This window comes from Neovison vison, chromosome 1, assembly GCF_020171115.1.
Source record: "Neovison vison isolate M4711 chromosome 1, ASM_NN_V1, whole genome shotgun sequence".
Taxonomy (NCBI): domain Eukaryota; kingdom Metazoa; phylum Chordata; class Mammalia; order Carnivora; family Mustelidae; genus Neogale; species Neogale vison.
Genome location: NC_058091.1, coordinates 210,980,313 through 211,001,972, shown reverse-complemented (window position 1 = coordinate 211,001,972; position 21,660 = coordinate 210,980,313). Strand labels below are relative to the sequence as shown.

At 35.5% G+C, this 21,660-nt stretch overlaps 1 protein-coding gene across 3 annotated transcripts in view; it reads left to right on the top strand.

Annotated features, from left to right (window-relative positions):
* The window catches only part of ZFYVE16 (zinc finger FYVE-type containing 16), a 49,769-nt gene extending 35,470 nt beyond the window's left edge, over window positions 1-14,299 (top strand). For all 3 annotated transcript variants that reach the window (XM_044266288.1, XM_044266278.1, XM_044266285.1), the window contains 6 exons: window positions 200-347; window positions 1,993-2,073; window positions 6,492-6,654; window positions 7,601-7,706; window positions 9,413-9,580; window positions 12,594-14,299. In XM_044266288.1, the coding sequence (XP_044122223.1) occupies window positions 200-347; window positions 1,993-2,073; window positions 6,492-6,654; window positions 7,601-7,706; window positions 9,413-9,580; window positions 12,594-12,755 (828 nt within the window). In that variant the 3' untranslated portion in view covers window positions 12,756-14,299. The remainder of the gene's footprint in view (window positions 1-199; window positions 348-1,992; window positions 2,074-6,491; window positions 6,655-7,600; window positions 7,707-9,412; window positions 9,581-12,593) is intronic.
* Window positions 14,300-21,660: the final 7,361 nt, after the last annotated feature.

The window sequence follows — 21,660 nt, the reverse complement described above, 5'->3', positions numbered from 1 at the left end:
AAACTTTTTTCTTTACTGTTTTATGTATTAATTAAGGTAATTTTGTCGTAAAACTTTGTTTCCATCACATTCTCGGAGTTATCCAGACCAAAGCTTGATATTTATGAAGCTGGTCAGAAATGTGGCCCTTTGAATGACTATAACTAATAAAGACATAACATGTTAGTAGTGTTTCTAAATGAGTGTTGTTTTTCTCTAGGTAATGAAGGTTATAAATTCTTCCAATGAGCATGTCATTAGCATTGGAGCTAGTTTTAGTACTGAAGCAGATTCTCACCTAGTCTGTATACAAAACGATGGCATTTATCAAACACAGGCCAACAGTGCCACTGGCCATCCTAGAAAAGGTAAGTGTTGGTTTCTAGTATTGATCTATAAAACTACCTCAATAAATGGAATTCCTTTTAAAGGGGCAATATATATATTTTACTTTTTGCTGATTGATGGTAGTCCATCAAAAATGGTTTTTTGATTGCTGATTGATGGTAATCAATCAAAAACAGGTTTTTTAAAGACTTGGAACACTGTATGTTGATACCTTCAGGTCTAATTTATCTTTTCACTAATTTCTCTCTGGAATGAGATGTGTGTTACCTTTGTTTGCTCTCTGCTTCAACTCCTCTTAGGGGAGTAAAGCCTGGATAAGGATGAAGAATGGTTTATAAAACTGTAAGTAGCTGGGGATATAGAAATGGTAAAGATGGTAGAGTAGCACATGTGAGTGACATTACTCTCAGTTCTAGCTGAATGGCCTCAGTGACTTCTGTGATTGTCAAATCCTTGCAGTAGGGGGCCTAACATACTGAAATTAAGTAGAAGTGAGTATTTCAGAAAATTAATACATTTTAAAATAACATATTTAACACAGTCTGACATCCTGACTGCTAATAAAATTAGTAGCTTCTGAGTATAAAGATAATGTATATTTACTTCGTTAAGTTTGAGAAATAAGTTTTAAAAAGTAGTAAAAGAAAAAAAGTGCCAAGATACGGCCATTATGGACATTTTAATATATTTCCTTCTATATTAGTATATATCTATTAAGTAGATGGTTTTATATTGGATATTCACTCTTTTTTATTTTTTTACTTAATAAGTCATTAATACTTTTGTAATTAAAATGTAACAACTATTTAATATTTGTTTGTTGAATAGGTATATGTATTACAACATTTGAAAGGTATAGGTATCTATAGTATGAAATCTCCTTTCTTCCCTTGACTCCAAGTTTACCCTCTCCTCTTCCCCACAGGCACCAAACCATTGTTATCATTTTTTTGTATATCCTTTTAGAAACATTTTTGCTTGCATGTATATTTAAGCAAACACACACACATCTTTTCTTCCACTTTTTAATTCTTACTTTAAAAATAATTTTTAGCAAATTTCTTCCACTTTTTTTTAAATAAGTCATAACATTTGTTCCATTCTGCACCTTCCTTTTAACACACCTTGGAGATGATTCTTTTAGTATAAAAAGAAATTCTGCATTTCCCATAACTTTTCACTTTATCTGTGTACATCATATAATTGTCTCATTAATGGACATAGGTGTTACCAATTCTTGGTTATTTATAAAAGTGCACTATTAATAACCTTGTATATATGTGCAATTCCTAGTTGTGGAATTGGTGTGTCAAAGGAGAGATATATTTATCATTTTAATAGGTAATTATTAAGTTGTCTTCCATAGAGAGTCCTCTGATTTATGCTCTTACCAGTGGTATATATTTGATTTCCCATATTTCCACTGACAGAGACAAACATTTTAAGTAGTATAGTAACTATCAGTTATTATATACAAACATTCCATAACCTTTATTCCATATTTTATCTTAACTTGGTTTAGTTTGCTTTTTTTATTAGCTTTCTAATATAAGTGGTATGGGCATTTATCAAGTACTTAAATATGCCATGCTCCACATTATACATTTAACAAACGTAGCATTAAAAAAAAGGCAAGTTAAAACATAAATGTATTTTTCTTATCAGTGACAGGTGCAAGTTTTGTGGTATTCAATGGAGCTCTAAAAACATCTTCAGGATTTCTTGCTAAGTCCAGCATAGTTGAAGGTATGAGCTTCATCTTTAGGATTGTTTTAATGTTAAGATGTTTTCCATTTCCTTTTAAAATGAATTTGATACTTATAAAAGAACATATGGGGGTGCCTGGGTGGCTCAGTCAGTTAAGCATCTGCCTTCGGCTCAGGTCATGATTCCAGGGTACTGGGATCAAGCCCCGCATCAGGCTCCCAGGGAGCCTGCTTCTTCCTCTCCCTCTGCCTGCTGCTCTACTTGTGCTCCCTATCTCTCTGCCAAATAAATAAAATCTTTGAATAAAAAAAAATATATGTCAGTTACAAAACACAGTACCACAAACTTACATGAAATCATTACCCAGCTCAAGAAGTAGAACATGGTCAATATTTGGGTCTACGTTAAGCATAACAACTTTGCCATAACCTGTACTTCCTGCCTGTACAAAGCCTAAAAGTCAGCCTGAGGTAAGAGCCTAGGGCATTTCTTTTTCAAACATCTATGTTTGCATACAGTATTGTACATGTGTGTGGCCTTCTGAATTCCCAGAAATATGTTAAGAGCTTTTCAGAACCCTTATGGACCTCTTATTCACCAGCTTTTCCTTTTTTAAGTCCTTGGTTAGTCTGTTGTTTGCCTCGGCTATTATCTGCTGCCACAGGTAGCTGCGATGTTAATCATTGTCTTCTAAACTGTTTTTCGCAGATGCTCCCTGAGAAAAAACTTTTTGCACTGGGCAAAATACTCAACATGCCCCCCCCCCCAAAAAAAAAAAAAAAAAGATAATTCTCTGATAATGAGGCTTTGAAGGAGCTCCAGCCTCCATTTGCCCTTTCCAGTGGCTACCAGGCTGTTGGTTTTCACCATGATTTCAGGCTATTGGCTTCTAAGGCTTCCACTGAGCTATAGAGGAGTGAATGGGAATAGGAAGGTTAAAATGACAAAAAGAACAAAGCTGTTCTTATGAAGATCCAGCCATTTTTCTTAAATAAATACTCCCCAGATTGCTGCAAGCCTTTGTTTAATTTCCAGGGTTCTGAAAAAATTTCTACTGACTTTTTATTAGTTTCATTGTTCTTTAGAAGGAGAGTATTTTTGGAGATTGTTAAGTCTGCTTTTTCACTAATGTCATCCTCCATACTATGTCAAACATAGCTTTATGGGAAGACCTTCCATCTCTGATGCCACACACATACTTCTTTCCTTTTTTCAGTAGTGCCTCTAAGCCTTTTGATTTTCCATATTAATTTTAGGATCAACTTACAGGTTCTAAATGGTCCACTGGAATTTTTATTGGAATTGCATTAAGTCACCAGACTAATTTTGAGAAAAACTGGTATATTTTCCATTCTCAATGTTCCTATCCATAAAAACAGGCTATTCTCAATTCAGAAAATATTCAGTGTCTTTAAATAAAATTTTATAGGGATGCCTGGCTGACTCAATCAGTAGAGCATGCCACTCTTCATATCAGGGTTGTGGGTTTGAGCCCCATGCTGGATGTAGAGATTACTTAAAAATGAAACATTTTTAAAAATAAAAATTTACAGTTTTTGTATAGGTCTTACATATCTTTTGTTTATTTGAGGGGGGTAGAGGAGGAGCAGGGTGAGGGGACATGGAAGGTGGGGGAGAGTGAGAGAGAGAGAGAGAGACTGAAGAATCCCAAGCATGGAGCCTGACTCTGGGGCCAGTCCCACAACCCTGAGATCATGACCTGAGCTGAAATCAAGAGTCAGTCACTTAACCAAGAGCCACCCACAAGCCCCACATATCTTTTGATTTATTTCTGTAACATAGATTTTATTACTGAGGTAAATTTATCTTTTTAAATTAAATTTTTTTTCTATCTTGATATATAAAAATTCATTTTTATTTCTGTATTTTTATTTTATAACCTTATATTTTATTATATACTCCTGAACTCTTTTTTTTTAAAATAATTATGTTATTGTGTTGACATATTTTTGTTAATTTTTTTTTTTAAGATTTAATTTATTTATTTAGGGGAGAGAGAGAGTTTGCCCTGTGACCTCAGTTCTCTGATCTAAGAGTTGTTCATTTTCAGTTTGTTCAGCATTTGTCTTGTGAGAATGGAAGGGACAACATCCAGGCTCTTTATATGTTGGAGCAGACACAGGAAGTCAGTAGCATTTTTTGTAATATAAGTTGGTTGGCTTTGATTTACCTGAAGCTGTCCTTATTTCATTTTTAGTTTTGAAGGATATTTTCGGTAGTTATAGAATTCTCTGAAAGTTTTAATTTTCCTTGAAGATGTCATCTCTTCTTTTGGCCTCCGTTGTTTCTAATGAAGTCAGTATAATTTTTTATATTTCTTTCCCTGTACTTAATGTGCCCTTTTCTGCAGTCTGTTTTCAAGATACCCTCTTTATCTTTGGTTTTCACCTGTTTACTATGATATGCCCTAGTGTGGTTTTCTTTGTATTTCTCCTGCTTGGTATTTATGGAACTTCTGGATATGTGTGTCAATATTTTTCTTCAAATTTGGGGAATTTCTTACATTATTAATTTTTTTAAATCCCAGTTTTTTTCTCCTAGGAGATATCTATATATGTATGTATGCATGTGTGTATCTATATTTATAGATATATCTATTTTATATCATTCCTTGGGATCCTTGATGCTGTTTATTTTTCTTTAATCATTTTTCTCTAGGTTCGTTCTTCTTTAAGATTTTATTTATTTATTTGTCAGAGAGAGAGAGAGAGAGCATAAGCTGGGGGAGGGGAAGGCAGAGGGAGAAGCTGGCTCCCACTGACCAAGGAGCCCAATGCAGGATTTGATTTTAGGAGCCTGGGATCATGACCTGAGCCCAAGGCAGATGCTTAACCACCTGAGCCACCCAGGTAGCCCCCTCTAGGTTCCTTAGATTGGAATATTTTTATTGATCTTTCTTCATGTTCTCTGAGTCTTTTTCTTGCCATGTTCAGTCTACTGTTAAGCCTATCCATTGAGGTTTCAATTTCATGTTACACTTTTCAGTTCTACAATGTACCTTTAGGTTTTTTTGTTTCTATTTCTCTGTTAAGATTTTGTAAATATGTTTATTCATTTAGCCCATATTTGCTTTCCTTTTTTTTTTTTTTTTTTTACTGTTTTGCTTTAGTTCTTTGAATATTTTAGAATAGATGTTTTTAAGTATGTGTGTATTTAATCCACTGTCTTGGCTATCTCATGGTTGGTTACAGTTGTATGGAGGCTCATATTTTCTTATAGTTCTCTGGTAATTTTTGATTATGTACTTGTCATTGTTAATAGGTTTTAAGACTTTAGATTCTGTTAGCTTTCTCTGAAGGCGGCTTATTTATGTTTAAGCAGGCATTTTCATAGCATATCATGTTGAGCTTGTGTAGTCTATATTTTTCACTTTGTTAACAGATGGGTCTGTGGAACTCTAAGATGTTTATAGTCTGGCAGGACTCATTCTTTGAATCCATTTTGCCTACAGATTTTGTAAGGGCTTTATTTTGCTTTGCCACAGTGTAAGTTAATGAAGTCCTCATAAAGTCTCTCTACTGTGGTTGGCCCATACTGCCAATATCCCCCAGCATTGCTTGATTTCTCATATCTCTTTTCTGTTCCCAACCCTAATAGCTGTTCTCTTTTAGGAGTCATCTAGTCTCACCCTATTAACGTGTCCCCAATTGTGTCCCAAGTTCTAGTCCAAGGACTCAAAGAGACCCTTATACACTGTCTTCTGGTGCCTTCCTCCTCTTCAGTGTCTTGACGCCAGATTCCAGATTCCAGACTTCCCCAAACTTACGTCTGATTTCTCAGGCCAATGTGGCCATTGTAGGTTTAATGGGTCACCAGGCAGAATTGTTTTAAAGCAAGGAGCCTGGGCAGTTGTAGGCTTATCTGTTGAGTTTTCCTCTAGGAGTCACAGTATTGCACTTCCTCTTGTTCAGTATCTGAAAACAACTGCCTCATACATTTTGTCTAGTTTTATGGCTGGTTGTTATGAAAGGACAGTTTGGCATCAGTAATCTCATTATAGTTGGTAATGAAAAATCTCACCATTATTTAACTGTTTTTTAAAAAAAGAATCCTTAACTTTGAAATATTTTTCATATTTCCTAGTAGAAAACAATCATTAAGATTATTTAACAGGGGGCGCCTGGGTGGCTCAGTGGGTTAAAGCCTCTGCCTTCGGCTCAGGTCATGATCCCAGGATCCTGGGATCGAGCCCCGCATCGGGCTCTCGGCTCAGCGGGGAGCCTGCTTCCCCCTCTCTCTCTGCCTGCCTCTCTGCCTACTTGTGATCTCTGTCTGTCAAATAAGTAAATAAAATCTTTAAAAAAAAAAAAAAGATTATTTAACAGATGATGTAAACCTTGTATCTTATACAGAACATATTTTGATAGCAAATTTTATGGATTAGACATATAAATTGGTATTTAATAAAAGGGATGTGAAACATACCTCATTATTAGATGGCTTGATGGTACAAATAACGCCAGAGACTATGGATGGCTTGCGGCTTGCTCTACGAGAACAAAAAGACTTTAAAATTACATGTGGGAAAGTTGATGCCGTAGACCTAAGAGAATATGTGGATATCTGCTGGGTAGATTCTGAAGAAAATGGAAACAAAGGGTAAGAATTTTCTGTTACTAAAATGTAATTGATTTGATGGAGGGGGAAGGATAAAAATGTCCTAACAAATTAAGCATTTTATGAGTAAATTTAGAATTATACCATTAACTTAAATGCTTACACACTAATGAATATAGTCTGTTTTTTCAGACATGCACCTAACCAGCCTCCTGTGTATTTTCTTGGCCAGAATATTATAAACTTTTAAAGGGTGGTCAGTTTGGGAGGGGACCGTGATAAAATGTGCATTGTATAGCAATGTGACCTCGATGCCAGTGTACTTTTTCTCTTGTTTCGTATCTATTTTTGTGAAGTAGGTAAAGGATTCCCTTTGAGTGTTTAGTCTGTTTTTTATTGATTCACTGTAAATACAACAACTGAATTAAATAATACACACACTAGAGCCTCATAGAATATTACTGCCACTCCTTCTTTTCAATTAATTTTTTTTTTTTTTGGAGATCGGTTAAAGGGTCTACAGCAAATAAGGAAAAAGAGGGCTAATGCTGAGGGCTTCTAATATAAAGTTTTTAAAATTCATGAGGCCGCTTTTCTGTTAGGAAAGTAAGGCATTTTTTTTCCAATTTATTTATTTTCAGAAAAAACAGTATTCATTATTTTTTCACCACACCCAGTGCTCCATGCAAGCCATGCCCTCTATAATACCCACCACCTGGTACCCCAACCTCCCACCCCCCAGGAAAGTGAGGCATTTTAAACCTCAGGTCTGAATTGGGCATATGAAAGAGTATATATAAATTGCTATACAATCAGTAAGTCTTGGTAAATGAATGGACTGTAGTTTTAATTATTTTGTATGTAATTGAGTTATCCTAGTGTTATAAATATATAGTTTTCATATATTTTCTCCTTATTTGTTCAAATCTAATATTTCATAGAAAGCAATTTGGTATTATTACTACTACTGAATTACGTTTTATTCTAGTGTTATTAGTTCAGTGGATGGAATATCATTACAAGGATTTCCAAGTGAAAAAATAAGACTGGAAGCAGATTTTGAAACTGATGAGAAAACTGTAAAGTGTACAGAGGTAACTGAGAAAGAAGATTCCTTCCCTTTACATATTGTATTTGGATATGGCTTTTTAAATTTTTTTTAACTTAGGAGATTTCTCATTGCAGCTTATTAATACTTTTTACATTACATCTTGAAACACATTTACTTTCAGCCTAGACTGCCTTTTATATACCAGATTTGGGTTTCTATAAGATTATTTCAGGCTATTGTATGCTGGTACTCCCTTCCAGCTCACAATTAAGTTTTGGCAGCATTGCCACCTTTGTACAGTATATGTTATTTGACCATATTATTTTCATTTTGCTCTTAATTTACAAAAAATATATATGTAAATTTTTAAAAACCTTATTTATTATTTATTTATTTTCAGTAGGCTCCATGCTGGGCCTACTTAATGCAGGGCTTGAACTCACAACCCCAAGATCAAAACCTGAGCTGAGATCAAGAGTCAGTTGCTTAGCTGACTGAATGACCTAGGCACCCCCCAAAATATTTTATAGATAATAATTTATAGTCAGTATTCACATATGAAAATTATTTTTGCATGTTCCAACTTTTTTTAAACTAAAAGGATATGAAATTATAGACTCCCAATCCCTTAGTGTACTTCTGTACTCCTACTCACGCTGCCTCCTGGGTCAGGCATTCTGGTACTAATATTTTTTGTATTCTATATGATTTTTATGCATTACAAGATAGATAGAAACTATAGAGGATATAGAAATTATAGAACATCAGGGCACCTGTGTGGCTCTGTTGGTTGAGCATCAGCCTTTGGCTCAGGTCATGATCCTGGGCCCTAGGATCAAACCCCTGGTCAAGCTCTCTGCTCAGTGGGGAGTCTCCTCTTTCTCCCTCTGCCTGCTGCTCTTTTTGTGCTTTCTCTCTTGGTCAAATGAATAAGTAAAATCTTTAACAACAACAATAATAAAAAGAAATTATAGAACATTATTTCTTTGTTTGATCTTAACTTTATAGATGTCCTTACAGGAAGGTGATGTTATAGGGTGGCCTCATTAAGACATTTCTCTAAACTGAATTAATAGGGCTTTTGTTGCAGCAAGTTAATTTTAGGTCAAAATAGCTAAGCCATGCCATAGTCCATAATCTTTGGTTTTAGGCTTTTAAAAATACTCGAAGATCAAAATATATATTTACACACACAGTGTTGTTGTTGTTATTTTTAATTTTAAAGATTTTATTTATTTGAGAGAGGGGGAGAGTGAGCACCAGCAGGGGAAGAGGAAAGGAAGAGGGAGAAGCAACCCTCGCCCCCTACTGAGCAGGAAGCCAGACATGGGGCTGGATCCCAGGACCCTGAGATCATGACCTGAGCCAAAGGTAGATGCTTAACTGACTAAGCCACCCAGGTGTCCCCCACACATTGCTTTTAATTAATGAATTTTATGGCATTAACATTAGAATTTTGGGCTGCCTGGGTGGCTCATTGGGTTAAGCCTCTGCCTTCAGTTCAGGTCATGATCTCAGGGTCCTGGGATCAAGCTCCGCATCAGGCTCTCTGCTCAGTGGAGAGCCTGCTTCCCTCCACCCCCCACCTGCCTCTCTACCTACTTGTGATCTCTTTGTCAAATAAATAAATAAAATCTTTTTTAAAAATTGGAATTTTATTAATAAAGTTAAATTGAAAGTAGCAATTGTACTTTTTAAAGCTGCTTTTAATCTTAATCATGACTTGTTTTCTAATTAAATACATTTCAGGTGTTCTACTTTCTTAAGGACCAGGATTTATCTGTTTCAGCAACTCGTTATCAGTTTGCAAAAGAAATAGCCATGGCTTGTAGTGCTGCACTGTGCCCTCACTTGAAAACTCTAAAGAGAGACGGGATGAATAAAATTGGCCTGAGAGTTTCCATTGACACTGATATGGTGAGACATGTTTTTGTGATGTATTTTTGAAATGAATGTATCATATATTAAAATAACCCAATGGGGTTATTTTTATTTGGGATGAATGAAGAGAACTAAAATGTTGAATATCAGTGTGTGCTACATACTTACTCTACATTATCACCTTTACTCTCCACAACAGGGATCAACAAACTTTTTTGTAAAAGGCCAGACGGTACATGTTTTAGGCATTATGGGCTGTATGATATCTTTTACAGCTATTCAGTCCTGCCATTAGAGTGCACAAGTAGCCACAGATAGTATATAACTTTGCTTACCATGTTCCAATGAAACTTTGTTTATAAAAATAATTGGTGGCCCACAGGCCAGTTTGCTGACCTCTGCACTATAGCAGTCCTGCTTGATAAGTAGGTTTTTGATTTCTTCATTCTGACTTTATTTTAAATTCACGATTTAAAATTACAAAAGTCTAAAAGTGTTAAAAAAGGAAAAACTTAGTCTTTTCCTTCCCATTTAAGGAAAAAGCAGTTCTTCCCTACCTTGGCTTTTTCTTCCTGTGAAATCTCTTTTACTACTCACACAAAATACTTCATTTCTGACACTTCTGGTTACCAAATATATAGAGGGTTTCCCTCTTCCAACAAGCAGTTCTTAGACACCAGCAGGATATCTAGGAATTCAACTCAATTTTGACACTCTCTACCCAGATATCATCAGATGCCACAGGTTAAAGGTTCAGTCCTATAAGACTGTGCCTGCACATGCCTTTAGGTGCTGATCATAAGCCCTGGTTATTGGCCGTGCTTCTGACCAACCAGCTATAGATCAGAAGTTCTAATAACTCCTTCCTTGGGTTTAATTACTTTGCTAGTGCTACTCACAGAACACAGGGAAACACTTTTGTTAACCACTTTATTAAAGGATATACAGATGAAGACACATACATAGGGTGAGGTTTGGGAGGTTCTCATATGTCCCAGTAGAACTGGGGTATGTCACCCTCCTATGGGTGTATTAGCTGCCCTGAAACCCTCTAAACCTCCCTCTATAGATATTTTATGGAGACTTCCTCATGTAGGAATGATTTAACCCCATTTTGTAATCCCTCTTCCCTCTCTGGAAGATGAGGGGTAGGACTGAAAAATCTGAAGCTTCTAATTATGGCTTGGTCTTTCTGGTGACCAGTCCCCATCCAGGAGCCCACCCAGAGTCACCTCATTAGAACAAAAGATATTCCTAGTGCTCTTATCACTTGGGAATGTACAAGGGTTTTAGGATCCCTATGCAAATATTAGAACAAGAGATATTTAGAGTGTTCTTATCATTTAAGAAATTACAAGGGTTTCAAGAGCTGGGTACCAGAATCCAGATGTAGAGAACAATATATTATTTTCTGTTATCTCACAAGTGTGTGTATAATAGGACCATCTTATCCAACATTTCCAGAGAGCAATACTCATGTTGTCATCTCTGTAATGGGTAGCCCCTTGAGATACTGACCCCAGGCTACAATGTACATGGTTCCCAGTAGAGTTATAAAAGGTAATAGCCTTGGAAAGAGCTTCTTCCCACTTTTAACTCCCAACTCTGAAATCTGTCTCCATATTCTTCCTCATCCTCCCTTCCTGGTCAGACAATCAAATATTACCCATTTCTCTGTACTCTCTGATTTTTTTTGCATATATAATCAAATAAATAGGTAAGTCCTTTTTATTTCCCCCCTACTCTTACTTTTTTTTTTGACCCTGCTTCTTTAAGATGTTATATTTTAGAGATACTTCATATTATTGTATATTCTTTTTAATAAGTTGTTGATTATATAAATGTACCATAATTTATTTAACTAGTTTTTATATAAATTTAGTATGCAGTGATTGACATTTAGGTTATCCACAGTATTTTGGCTTCTGCATAAGTATGAGTATAACAAACATTCTAAGAAGTAGAATTGCCAGGTCTAAGAATATACTCAATAGATATTACTATATTGTCTCAAATAGGGGTTTCTACCACAATTTGTATGAGAAAGTTCTTTTTCCTACATCTTTACCAAAGCAATATGTAATCAAACTTTGGAACTTCATGAATTTTATAGGTGAAAAATGGTACTCTAGTAGTACTTTAATGTTCATTTGTTTCCAGCATCCAATATAATCTATTTCAAAGCAAGTTTTTCATTAGAATGGTTAATCTAGGGCGCCTGGGTGGCTCAGTGGGTTAAGCCGCTGCCTTCAGCTCAGGTCATGATCTCGGGGTCCTGGGATCGAGTCTCGCATCGGGCTCTCTGCTCAGCAGGGAGCCTGCTTCCTCCTCCTTCTCTCTCTGCCTGCCTCTGCCTACTTGTAATCTCTCTCTGTCAAATAAATAAATAAAATCTTAAAAAAAAAAAAAGAATGATTAATCTAAACATGAATCAGGTCATATACTGAGGGTCTGCTTTTCTTTAATTAGGTTGTGTTAAACTCCTAGTTCTTTTGTAAAGAACTTACATTTTGATCTCACTGTTAAAAGTTCCTTTTTCAGGGAGGTAATAATTTCTTATTTCAGCAGCCCTGTTAATTTTTTTAGTCAAATGCATTAAAATGTAATTTTCACCAGCAACATTAAATTCAAATATTAAATATTTTTGCAACAACAAATACAAAACAGTTTAAGTAGATTTTTTAATACTATAGGTTTTTATTAAGTCATGTTGGTAATTATTTTAAAACCTTGATTCACAAAAATAAAAAATAAAAAAATAAAACCTTGGTTCTCTAGTGTTTAAATGTGCATTGAGAAGAAACCTAAAGTATGAAGTAGTGGCATTTAAACAATTTTTATGATATCTATGGGAGAAAGAATGATAATTTTTGTAAAAGATAAAAGAAATACAGGAGAATGTGAAACAATTTATGAGTAAAATATCAAGTATTTTCTTAACATGCTTAAAATGAATGATATATTTTAAAATAATTCATATTCATCTGCTGAGCTAAACAAGATTGCTTACTTTCTGAGGTTGACTTATCAAGATTCTTTTCTTCCCCAGGTTGAATTTCAGGCAGGATCTGAAGGCCAACTTCTTCCTCAACATTATTTAAATGATCTTGATAGTGCTCTAATCCCTGTGATCCATGGTGGGACCTCCAACTCTACTAGTTTACCACTAGAAATAGAATTAGTATTTTTCATTTTAGAAAATCTTTTTTAATGAAAGATATGAGTCATATATTGCATACTAATTTGTTAAAACTAAATTCACTAAAGCTGAAATGCCACAAACACTAAATGTTTGCTATTTGAAACATGTAAGTTTTGCTTTTTAGGCAGGAAATTATCTTTTTAAATCATTAGCACAATATTTAAATCTCTAAAAATTTAAGAGACCCACAGTTTTTGAAGCTTTGACTTAATACAAGTACTAAGATAAGGATTTCTTCTATCTTTAATAAATTTGTAGCATTTACTGTGTTATTTAAATGCAAAGCCAAAGTATCTGCATTTATGTATACCTCGTTATGCCAAGAATGACTTTAATGAAGGCTCTTTTCAGGTGTAACCTTATGAGGGAAATAGCTGTTACATATGGCAGTACAGTTGCTGGTTTCTAAAGTCTGTTAAAAATGAATTTCAGGACACAGTTTTCAGATTAACTTAGTCTTATATGATGATTCTTCGAGTAAGGCAGATAACTTATTTGTATAATTGGAGTGGAGACCTACCTCCATGATTAGATAAACTCTGATTATTTGGATTAAAAATCAGAATTTTGCCTTTTTTCTTTTCAAATTATTATATATATATATGTTTTTTTTCTTGATTAAATGGGTATTCCTAAAATAATTGTGGGTGCTTCAGAATTTTGTGCTTCTATATTTAAGTACATTGTTTTTATAGCAAGAACATGTGATTCAGTATGTGTTTTATAAGTCTAATAATTTATAAATAGGTAATATTTTTGTATTGCAGTGCATTATTTTCCTCTTTTCCTTCAAAATATACCCCACATTATTCACACATCTAATAGGGATTGACAACAGGCCATATGACCCTTGAAGTAGTCATTATGTAGCAATAAATGAAGCCTAAAACAGGCTTTTTTAACTTCTCCTTTAAATCGTAGAACTTTGTTGGCAAGTTTGCATATTTTCATTGACACTGATGTATTAAATACACATTTTAATGAACTAATTACTTTTGCATATTTTAAATTCTTTATATGGTAGTTATTTTTATAACAGGATATTAACATAAGTTAAATTCTATGTATTTGAAACTTACAGAACCTTCCTCTTCAAACAGCAAAACTTTAAGAAGTATGTTGTGTTAAAAAAAAGTGTAGGGGATGTTTTAGTTCTGTCATTTACATTATATAAATAAAATACAACCATTATTTTGATGCTTTTTAAATTCTTATATGGTATATGTTTTTGTATCAAAAACACTCATTGTATATCTCAAGAAAAAGAAACTACACTAAATAACCCTGATGTAAGAAAAATACTTATGAAGCATCTCAACTTGAAGACCAAGTCAGGGTTATAACTCAGGATCTGAGGTCTCAGGCTAGGAGAGACTGAGAATTTTACTCCACTGGTTACATGGTTGTACTGAATCACATCTGTAGTACTAACCAAAAATATCCTGTGAAGGAGATTATCAGTCTTCTGGAAGTAGCTACTTAATAAGCAATGTAAAATGTTGTGGCTATTAAATAAAATGGCAACACAAAGTAACCTGTGAAATGTATTGAAATGGTGTAAGATTATTTTTATCAGTTTATGTTTTCTTTACATAGTGTGTGTTTATTTTGCAGTATAAGTAGTTGCACAGTCTATGAATACTGAAATTATTTTATTTGTTTATTTTTTATTTTAGTAATCTCTACACCCAATATGGGGCTCAAACTCATGACCCCAAGATCAAGAGTCACATGCTTTTCTGACTGGGCAGCCAGGCATCCCTGAAATTACTTAAAAATAACCAAATGGTGGAGAGCTCTTCCCATGATAGGATAGCCTTAGATTTGTTTCCAAAAAGTCTCTACATTTAATGAAAATTGGAATAATGTGTCTTTGGAGAAACATTTTAAAGTATTCTTTGTAGATGTAGGTTTCTGAATGCAGTTGTTACTTATTTGGTCATGTTCTTCACATTGGTACTTTTAAATTTTTTTTAATGTAAAGAAATAGAATGGTTCTTTGTATTCAGTCTGCAGTGATCTGTTTTTGATCTGAGGCTTTTTAATACTGGTCTCTTTCTCTAAACTCTGAAATATGAAGTAAAATCTAGCCCACTTGTTCTGTGCAGCCACCCAGCACACTTTGTCTATATACTTGCTATGTGCAGAGCATTTTGTTAGGCTTCACTAGTTGAAAGATGAGTAAAATAGTTCTTTCCCTATTGGAGCTGAATGTATGAGTCAGGTAATTAATGAAGTAAAAAAGTACTGCTATAATAGAGATATGAATCTTGACTATGTGGTTGGAAAACAACCCAGGAGGCAACCCTCTCAGGTCGCCTCCCTCCTCAGGAGCTTTATACTATCACTCAATAAACTTTGCTGCCCACCAAAAACAAAACAAAACAAAAAAGGAAAACAACTCAGAAGGCTGGTCATACCAATAGGAAGACGGCTACCTGAGAACTTGTTGGATAGTGGACATGAAACTTGGCTAGGTAAAAGATAAAAATCTGAAAAGTAGGTAATTGTAAAAAGACTGAACTTTATCTTTTAAGGCGATTTGCTTTAGAGAGTCTTCTGTGTTGTATGAATATCTTACCCTATGATTTAATCATAAAAGCAAAAGCTTGACTATGGTGTCTCAACTGCCCAATTTTATAACAGCCTAGATTCTGATATTGTTTTATAAGTAAAGAACAGACTTTTCTTTTTTTAGGCACAAGTATAGCTTTGATAACCTAAATCACATTTTAATCGAAGATATCCTGAAATAAACCAGAAACCTATAAACCCATCTTAGGTTTTAATTTTTTCTTTGTGATTAAATAAATGTTTTATATCGGTTCAATCATATATATATATATGGGTGTGTGTGTGTATTTCAGAAATCAGAAAACTAATAAGAAACTTCCCAATACAAGTTTTACCTTCTACCTTTTATGTATATACCTTGTTCTTCCTACCCTCCAGTCTCAACCAAGTAATCCTTTTTATTAGTTTCTTACATATCTTCCCCTGGTTTAGGTGTAGTAGCAGCAATACAAATAGTTTATGTATTTTTTTCTCTTCTCATTTATACAAAGTGTAGCATGGTGTTTACATTAAAGAACACATTGATTCCCTCAATTACTTTGAGTTATGAGGCTCATACTTAGAATCTTAAAGGTTTCATTCCTTCTCAAACCACTTTTGATTGATAAAAGCATATTACTGGAATTGTGACTATATGTTTCAGTAGGAGGACTGTTTTTCTCATAACAGAATTTTTTATTACTAAGACATTTGCAAGTTTATTTTTTAGTTAGCTATATTTAAAACCTTTTTTTCCCCCTACTAGACAGGAAGGCTTGCCATCTAAATTTATCTTTTACCATTTAACTGAGATTTTCTTCACATCAGATTTTTAGTTTTAAATCTTTATATTCTTTCTTTTGGATTTAGCTTGGACAAATTTAATATATAACACTGTTTGGGAAATATTTTGCACATCTGCATTGATAAAATTACAACCATATTTTCATGCTTTCTACAAATGAAGAAGTGGGTTTAACGCAAGTGCTTTGTTAGTAACCTCTGAATATAATAAAGTTTCTCTCTCTTTTTTTTTTTTTTTTGTCTTTTGGTAAAATACAGTGCTTCCCAACCTCCAAGATAAGTCCCTAGTGATCCCTGCCTCCTGGTGTTCATACTGTGTAGTACCTTCCCACATAAAATTATTGGTCTTTTTGACCAAAAAAATACGGCAGAGGGGTTGGGATGTCATTTCTTAGATTATGTAGTAAACAGCTATCACTTCCATCTTTGGTGCATTTCTCCCCACGTTCTGTCTTTTGTCCCTTTCTTCCTATCCTTTCCTCTTCCCTCTGTCTCTCACTCCCTATTAGATCACTCACTCTTGGGGAAGCTAGCTGCCAGGCTGTTGGGGAGGCCCGCTGGCAAGGGACTGAAGCCAATGGCCACAGGAGTGGAAATGAATCCTTCAACCCCAATAGTAGCTGCCTTCCAAAGTTTGCAACCTCATGAGAACCACCAAACTAAGCCATTTTCAGATTCTTGAATCTCAGAAACTGTGTGAGATAACTGTGTGAGGTATTAAGCTGCTAAGTTTTCTAGTCATTTATGTGCAGCAAGTAATATTAAATAATTAATATAAGATACATGTATTTTTTGAGCGGCTATACATATAAATTGCTAAAAGTAATTACTTGCTGAAAAAATTAAGCATTTTTCCTATCAACACTTATGGATTATATGCCACAAGTAGCATGTGCAAAGTCCAGAGAATACCATTTAAAAGAGGAGAGTTTGCCCAAGTAGGAACAAGGATGCAATTGTGGGAAACTTCTTGTTTCTGGGAATTGTATGCTAGGATACTTAGATCTATACTCCTGCTAAAAAAAAAAACCCAAAGGTGATTAAAATACAAAAATCATCTGAAAGCATCAAGATATTAAGACAGTAAGGAATGTTCAGTCCAAAAGGAAAGAGAAAGAGAAGTGGGCATAGGGTCCTATTGAGACAACCTTATGGGGTGAGGGAACAGACCAAAATTTAAGGCCCACACAATGCAGCAAATCTAATCAGTATCATGAACCTAATCGCTACTTCTCCGTGGCCACCCCCAGCTCGCCAAAGCGTTTTTAGCCTTTAGATGAGGATGAACCAGAAGTATAAAGTATTATAAAACTAGTCAAATTTAGAATTGCCTACATCACCCAAAGAATCCTAAGCATTTAAACTTGTTTTAGGGTGGTTCCGCACTGGTGATTCCTCTAGGTAACGGGAGGGGAAAAAAAAAAAACATAGATCCTCCCTTAGAAAAGTAACTTCAATGCAGGCCACAGATTACTTTTCAAATACAACATTTACCACCACAGTTAAAATAGAAACAGTCACATAAGGAAATTACTCCAGAGCCAAAAGTTAGATTAGTAGAAATAATGAAAAACTCCTTTAGACAAGTATTAGATTTTCACTTTCTGTGTTTTAAGAAATAGTCAAGTATGAGGTACCTGTAGGGAATGGGAAGCCATACAAAGTGATGGAGCTAATTGGGGAAAGATGTGAATATACATGGTGCTAGAATATGTAAAACTGGACTGTTAAGCTCTAATTAAATAGATTTAAATGGCAGAATATAATACAGCCAGTGGGTAGAATTTATAAACAGGGATACAAATCAGGAGAAATTATCCAGAGTACAGCCAGAAAGACAAAAAGACGGAAGGATGGAGAAAAACAGACATACAGAGCAGATAGTGAGAAGCCCTAACATATGTTTAATTAGCTGCAGGCGAGAGGAGAAAGGATACAACAAATACTTTTAAATACAAACTTTTCAAAGTCAATGAAAGACCTTACTCCACATGATCTCAGGGTCCTGGGATAGAGCCCTACATTGGGCTCTCTGCTCAGCAGGGAGCCTGCTTCCCCCTCTCTCTCTGCCTGTTGCTCTGCCTACTTGTGATCTCTCTCTCTCTCTCTCTCAAATAAAAATTTTTTTTAAAAATCTTTAAAAAAAAATTATAGATACCTAACAGGAAAATGAACCGCTAGCTAGCACAGAGCCCAAGGAACAGTTTGTTCTCTCTAGTCAAAGAAACAGGAAGGGGGTTGAGAGCTGTGAGACAGACTCTGGAATTTATTTGACTTACTCCAGGGGAGCTGCAGAAAGGCAGCACCCCCCTCCTCCTCCTCACGCACCCCCTGTGAAGAAGAACCTTGCTGTACACCAAGCTAAAGATAGCAAAACGGCATCACTCCTCCCTACCTACAGATGCAGTGGGGGCACACAGTCAGACACTGCAGGGTGGAATACTGGGAATGGTGAAGGGAGGCTTAAAGACCTGACTTTCTAACAGAAGACCTAGGAGGAAGATCTTGGACCGGAGTGTGTGGGGGAAGATCATAGGAAGGAACTAAAGAAAGTGAACCTCCAAATTTGTGTATAAAATTCCTGGGACCACCCCCAACCTCTGCATGTATGGAACTGACCAGAAGCAGCTGAGCAAGTGTTTTAAACACTGAGCTACACCGTAGGTCACTACAGGCATAACTCAGAGATTCTGTGTATTCTACTGTATAGAGTGAGTATTGCAATAAAGCAAGTCAACTTTGAATTTTTTGGCTTCCCAGTAGATATAAAAAAGTTATGTTTATGCTTTATTATAGTTCACTAAGTGTATGATTATGTCTAAGAAACAAAGTACATGCCTTAATTTTAAAATATTTTATTAGTGAAAAATGTTGTTAACCATCATCTGAGCTTTCAGTACATCATAATCTTTTTGCTGGTAGGGGGTCTTGCCTGAATGTTGATGGCGACTGACTGATTAGGACGGTGGTTACTAAAGGTTGAGGTGGCTGTGGCAATTTCTTAAAATAAGACAATGAAGAAGTCTGCTGCATTGATTGACTCTTCCTTTCACAATCAATTTCCCTGTAGTGTGTGATGCTGTTTGATAGCATTTTACCCACAACTTTCAAAACGGGAGTCAACACTCCCAAATCACACCTAACCTAAATCTTTAGTGTCACTTCAGTGATCTTTGCAGCATCCCCACCAGGAGTAGATGCCATTTCAAGAAACCACTTTCTTTGCTCATCCTTAAGAAACAACTCCTCGGGCACCTGGGTGGCTCAGTGGGTTAAGCCGCTGCCTTCGGCTCAGGTCATGATCTCAGGGTCCTGGGATCGAGTCCCGCATCGGGCTCTCTGCTCAGCAGGGAGCCTGCTTCCTCCTCTCTCTCTGCCTGCCTCTTTGCCTACTTGTGATCTCTCTGCCAAATAAATAAATAAATAAAATATTAAAAAAAAAAAAAAAAAAGAAACAACTCCTCATCCATTCAAGTTTTATCATGAGATGGTAGCAATTCAGACATATCTTCAGGCTCCACTACTAATTCTAGTTCTCTTGCTACTTCCACCACAAGATGTTACTTACTCCACTGAAGTCTTGAACCCCTCCAAGTCATCCAATAATGGCTGGAATTAACTTCTTCCAAACTTGTTAATGTTGATACTGTGAACTCTTTCCATGAGTCACAAATGTTCATAATGGCATCTACACCAAAGAATCCTTTCCAGAAGCTTTTCAGTTGACTTGCCCAGATCCATCCCAGGAATCACTATCTAGGCAGCTATAGATAGCCTTACAAAATGTATTTATTAAATAAAACTTGAAAATTGAAATGAATCCTTGACCTATAGGCTGCTGAATGGATACAATGTTAGCAGGGATGAAAACATTAGTATCATTGTACATGTCCATCAGAGCTCTTGGGTGACCAGGTGCATTGTCAGTGAGCAGTCATTTTGAAAGGAATCTTTTTTTCTAAGCAGTAGTTCTCAACAGTGAGCTTAAGATACTCAGTAAACCATAGTGAGCAAACCAAGTGAACAAATGCTATTAGAAAAGTGGCACTGATAGACTTGCTTGACCCAGGGCTGCCACAAACCTTCAATTAGTAAAAAACAGGATCTGTGAAGTGCAATAATGAGGTATGCTTGTATGCAGGTTTCAGAGTGGCCACTGGGTGGTGCACAATCAGGGTAGATTGGAACTGCACTGCAACGGTGTTGAAAATTAAATTATCATTGAAACCTCAACCCACATAAAGCTGCCCAGGATATGTGTTCTGAACTAATTGGATCACTGCAAGCTAAAACCAAACCAAAACAAAAGCATTCTTTTAAAGACTTAAACGGGACTGACAGTTTCATTATATTCAAAATATCTAGGAAATATGGGTGCCTGGGTGGCTCAGTGGGTTAAAGCCTCTGCCTTCAGCTCGGGTCATGATCCCGGAGTCCTGGGATCGAGCCCCACATCGGGCTCTCTGCTCAGCAGGGAGTCTGCTCTCTCCTCTCTCTCTCTGCCTGCCTGCCTCTCAGCCTACTTGTGGTCTCTGTCAGATAAATAAATAAAATCTTTTAAAAAAAAAAAAAATATATATATATATATATATCTAGGAAATAATTCAAAAGTACTCAACATGTAAAACAAAAGGAAATCTAAACAACTCTCAAGGGAAAAGATAAGGAACAAAAGCTAATTCTCAAATTTAAGAATCATCAGAAAAAGACAACATATTATTTTAATTATGTCCCATAAAGCAAGGGTAAGCACTATTTAAATGAATGGAAGGGAAGAAGGCTCACCAAAAAAATGGAAGCTATAAAAAGAACCAAATTGAGGAGTACCTGGTGCCTCAGTAGGTTAAGTGTCTGCCTTTAGCCTAGGTCATGCTCCTGGGGTCCCAGGATCAAGCCCCTCATCGGGCTCCCTGCTCCTCAAGGAAGAAGAATTTTTTTCCTCTCTGACCATCTTCCCCACTAGTGCGCTCTCTCTAGTTTGCGCTCTCTCAGGTAAATAAATAAGTCTTAAAGAAGAACCAAACTGAAAAACACAAATAAAAAAATTTCCCAGAGGGTCTTAATAGGATGGAGACAACGAAGGGAAGAGTCAGCAAATTTAAAGATATTTCAGTAGAAATTATCCTGTCTGAATAACAGAGAAAAAAGTAGAAGAAAAAGAAAAGCTTTGGGGACTTATGGGAAAATATAAAAATATCTAATATTCATGTTAGAGGAGATGCAAAAGAAGAGGAGAAAGATTGGAAGAAAAAACATTTTAAGAAATAAATGGTAGCTAAAAACTTCCAAAATTTGGTGAAAGAAATAAATTTATATATGTTTACATGAAATTATATTTACAGCATTTATACTGGCACAGCAAATTGCTAAAAAGTTAAAAACCATACCCAGGCATATCATAACCACACAGATTAAATTAAATATAAAGAAAAGATCTGAAAACATCCAGAGAAGAATGACATTGTTTACTTTTTGGAGAACAAAGATTTGAATTATGTTGTATTTCTCACCAGAAACCAGAGACAGTGGAACATTACTTCTAAAGTGCTTAAAAAAA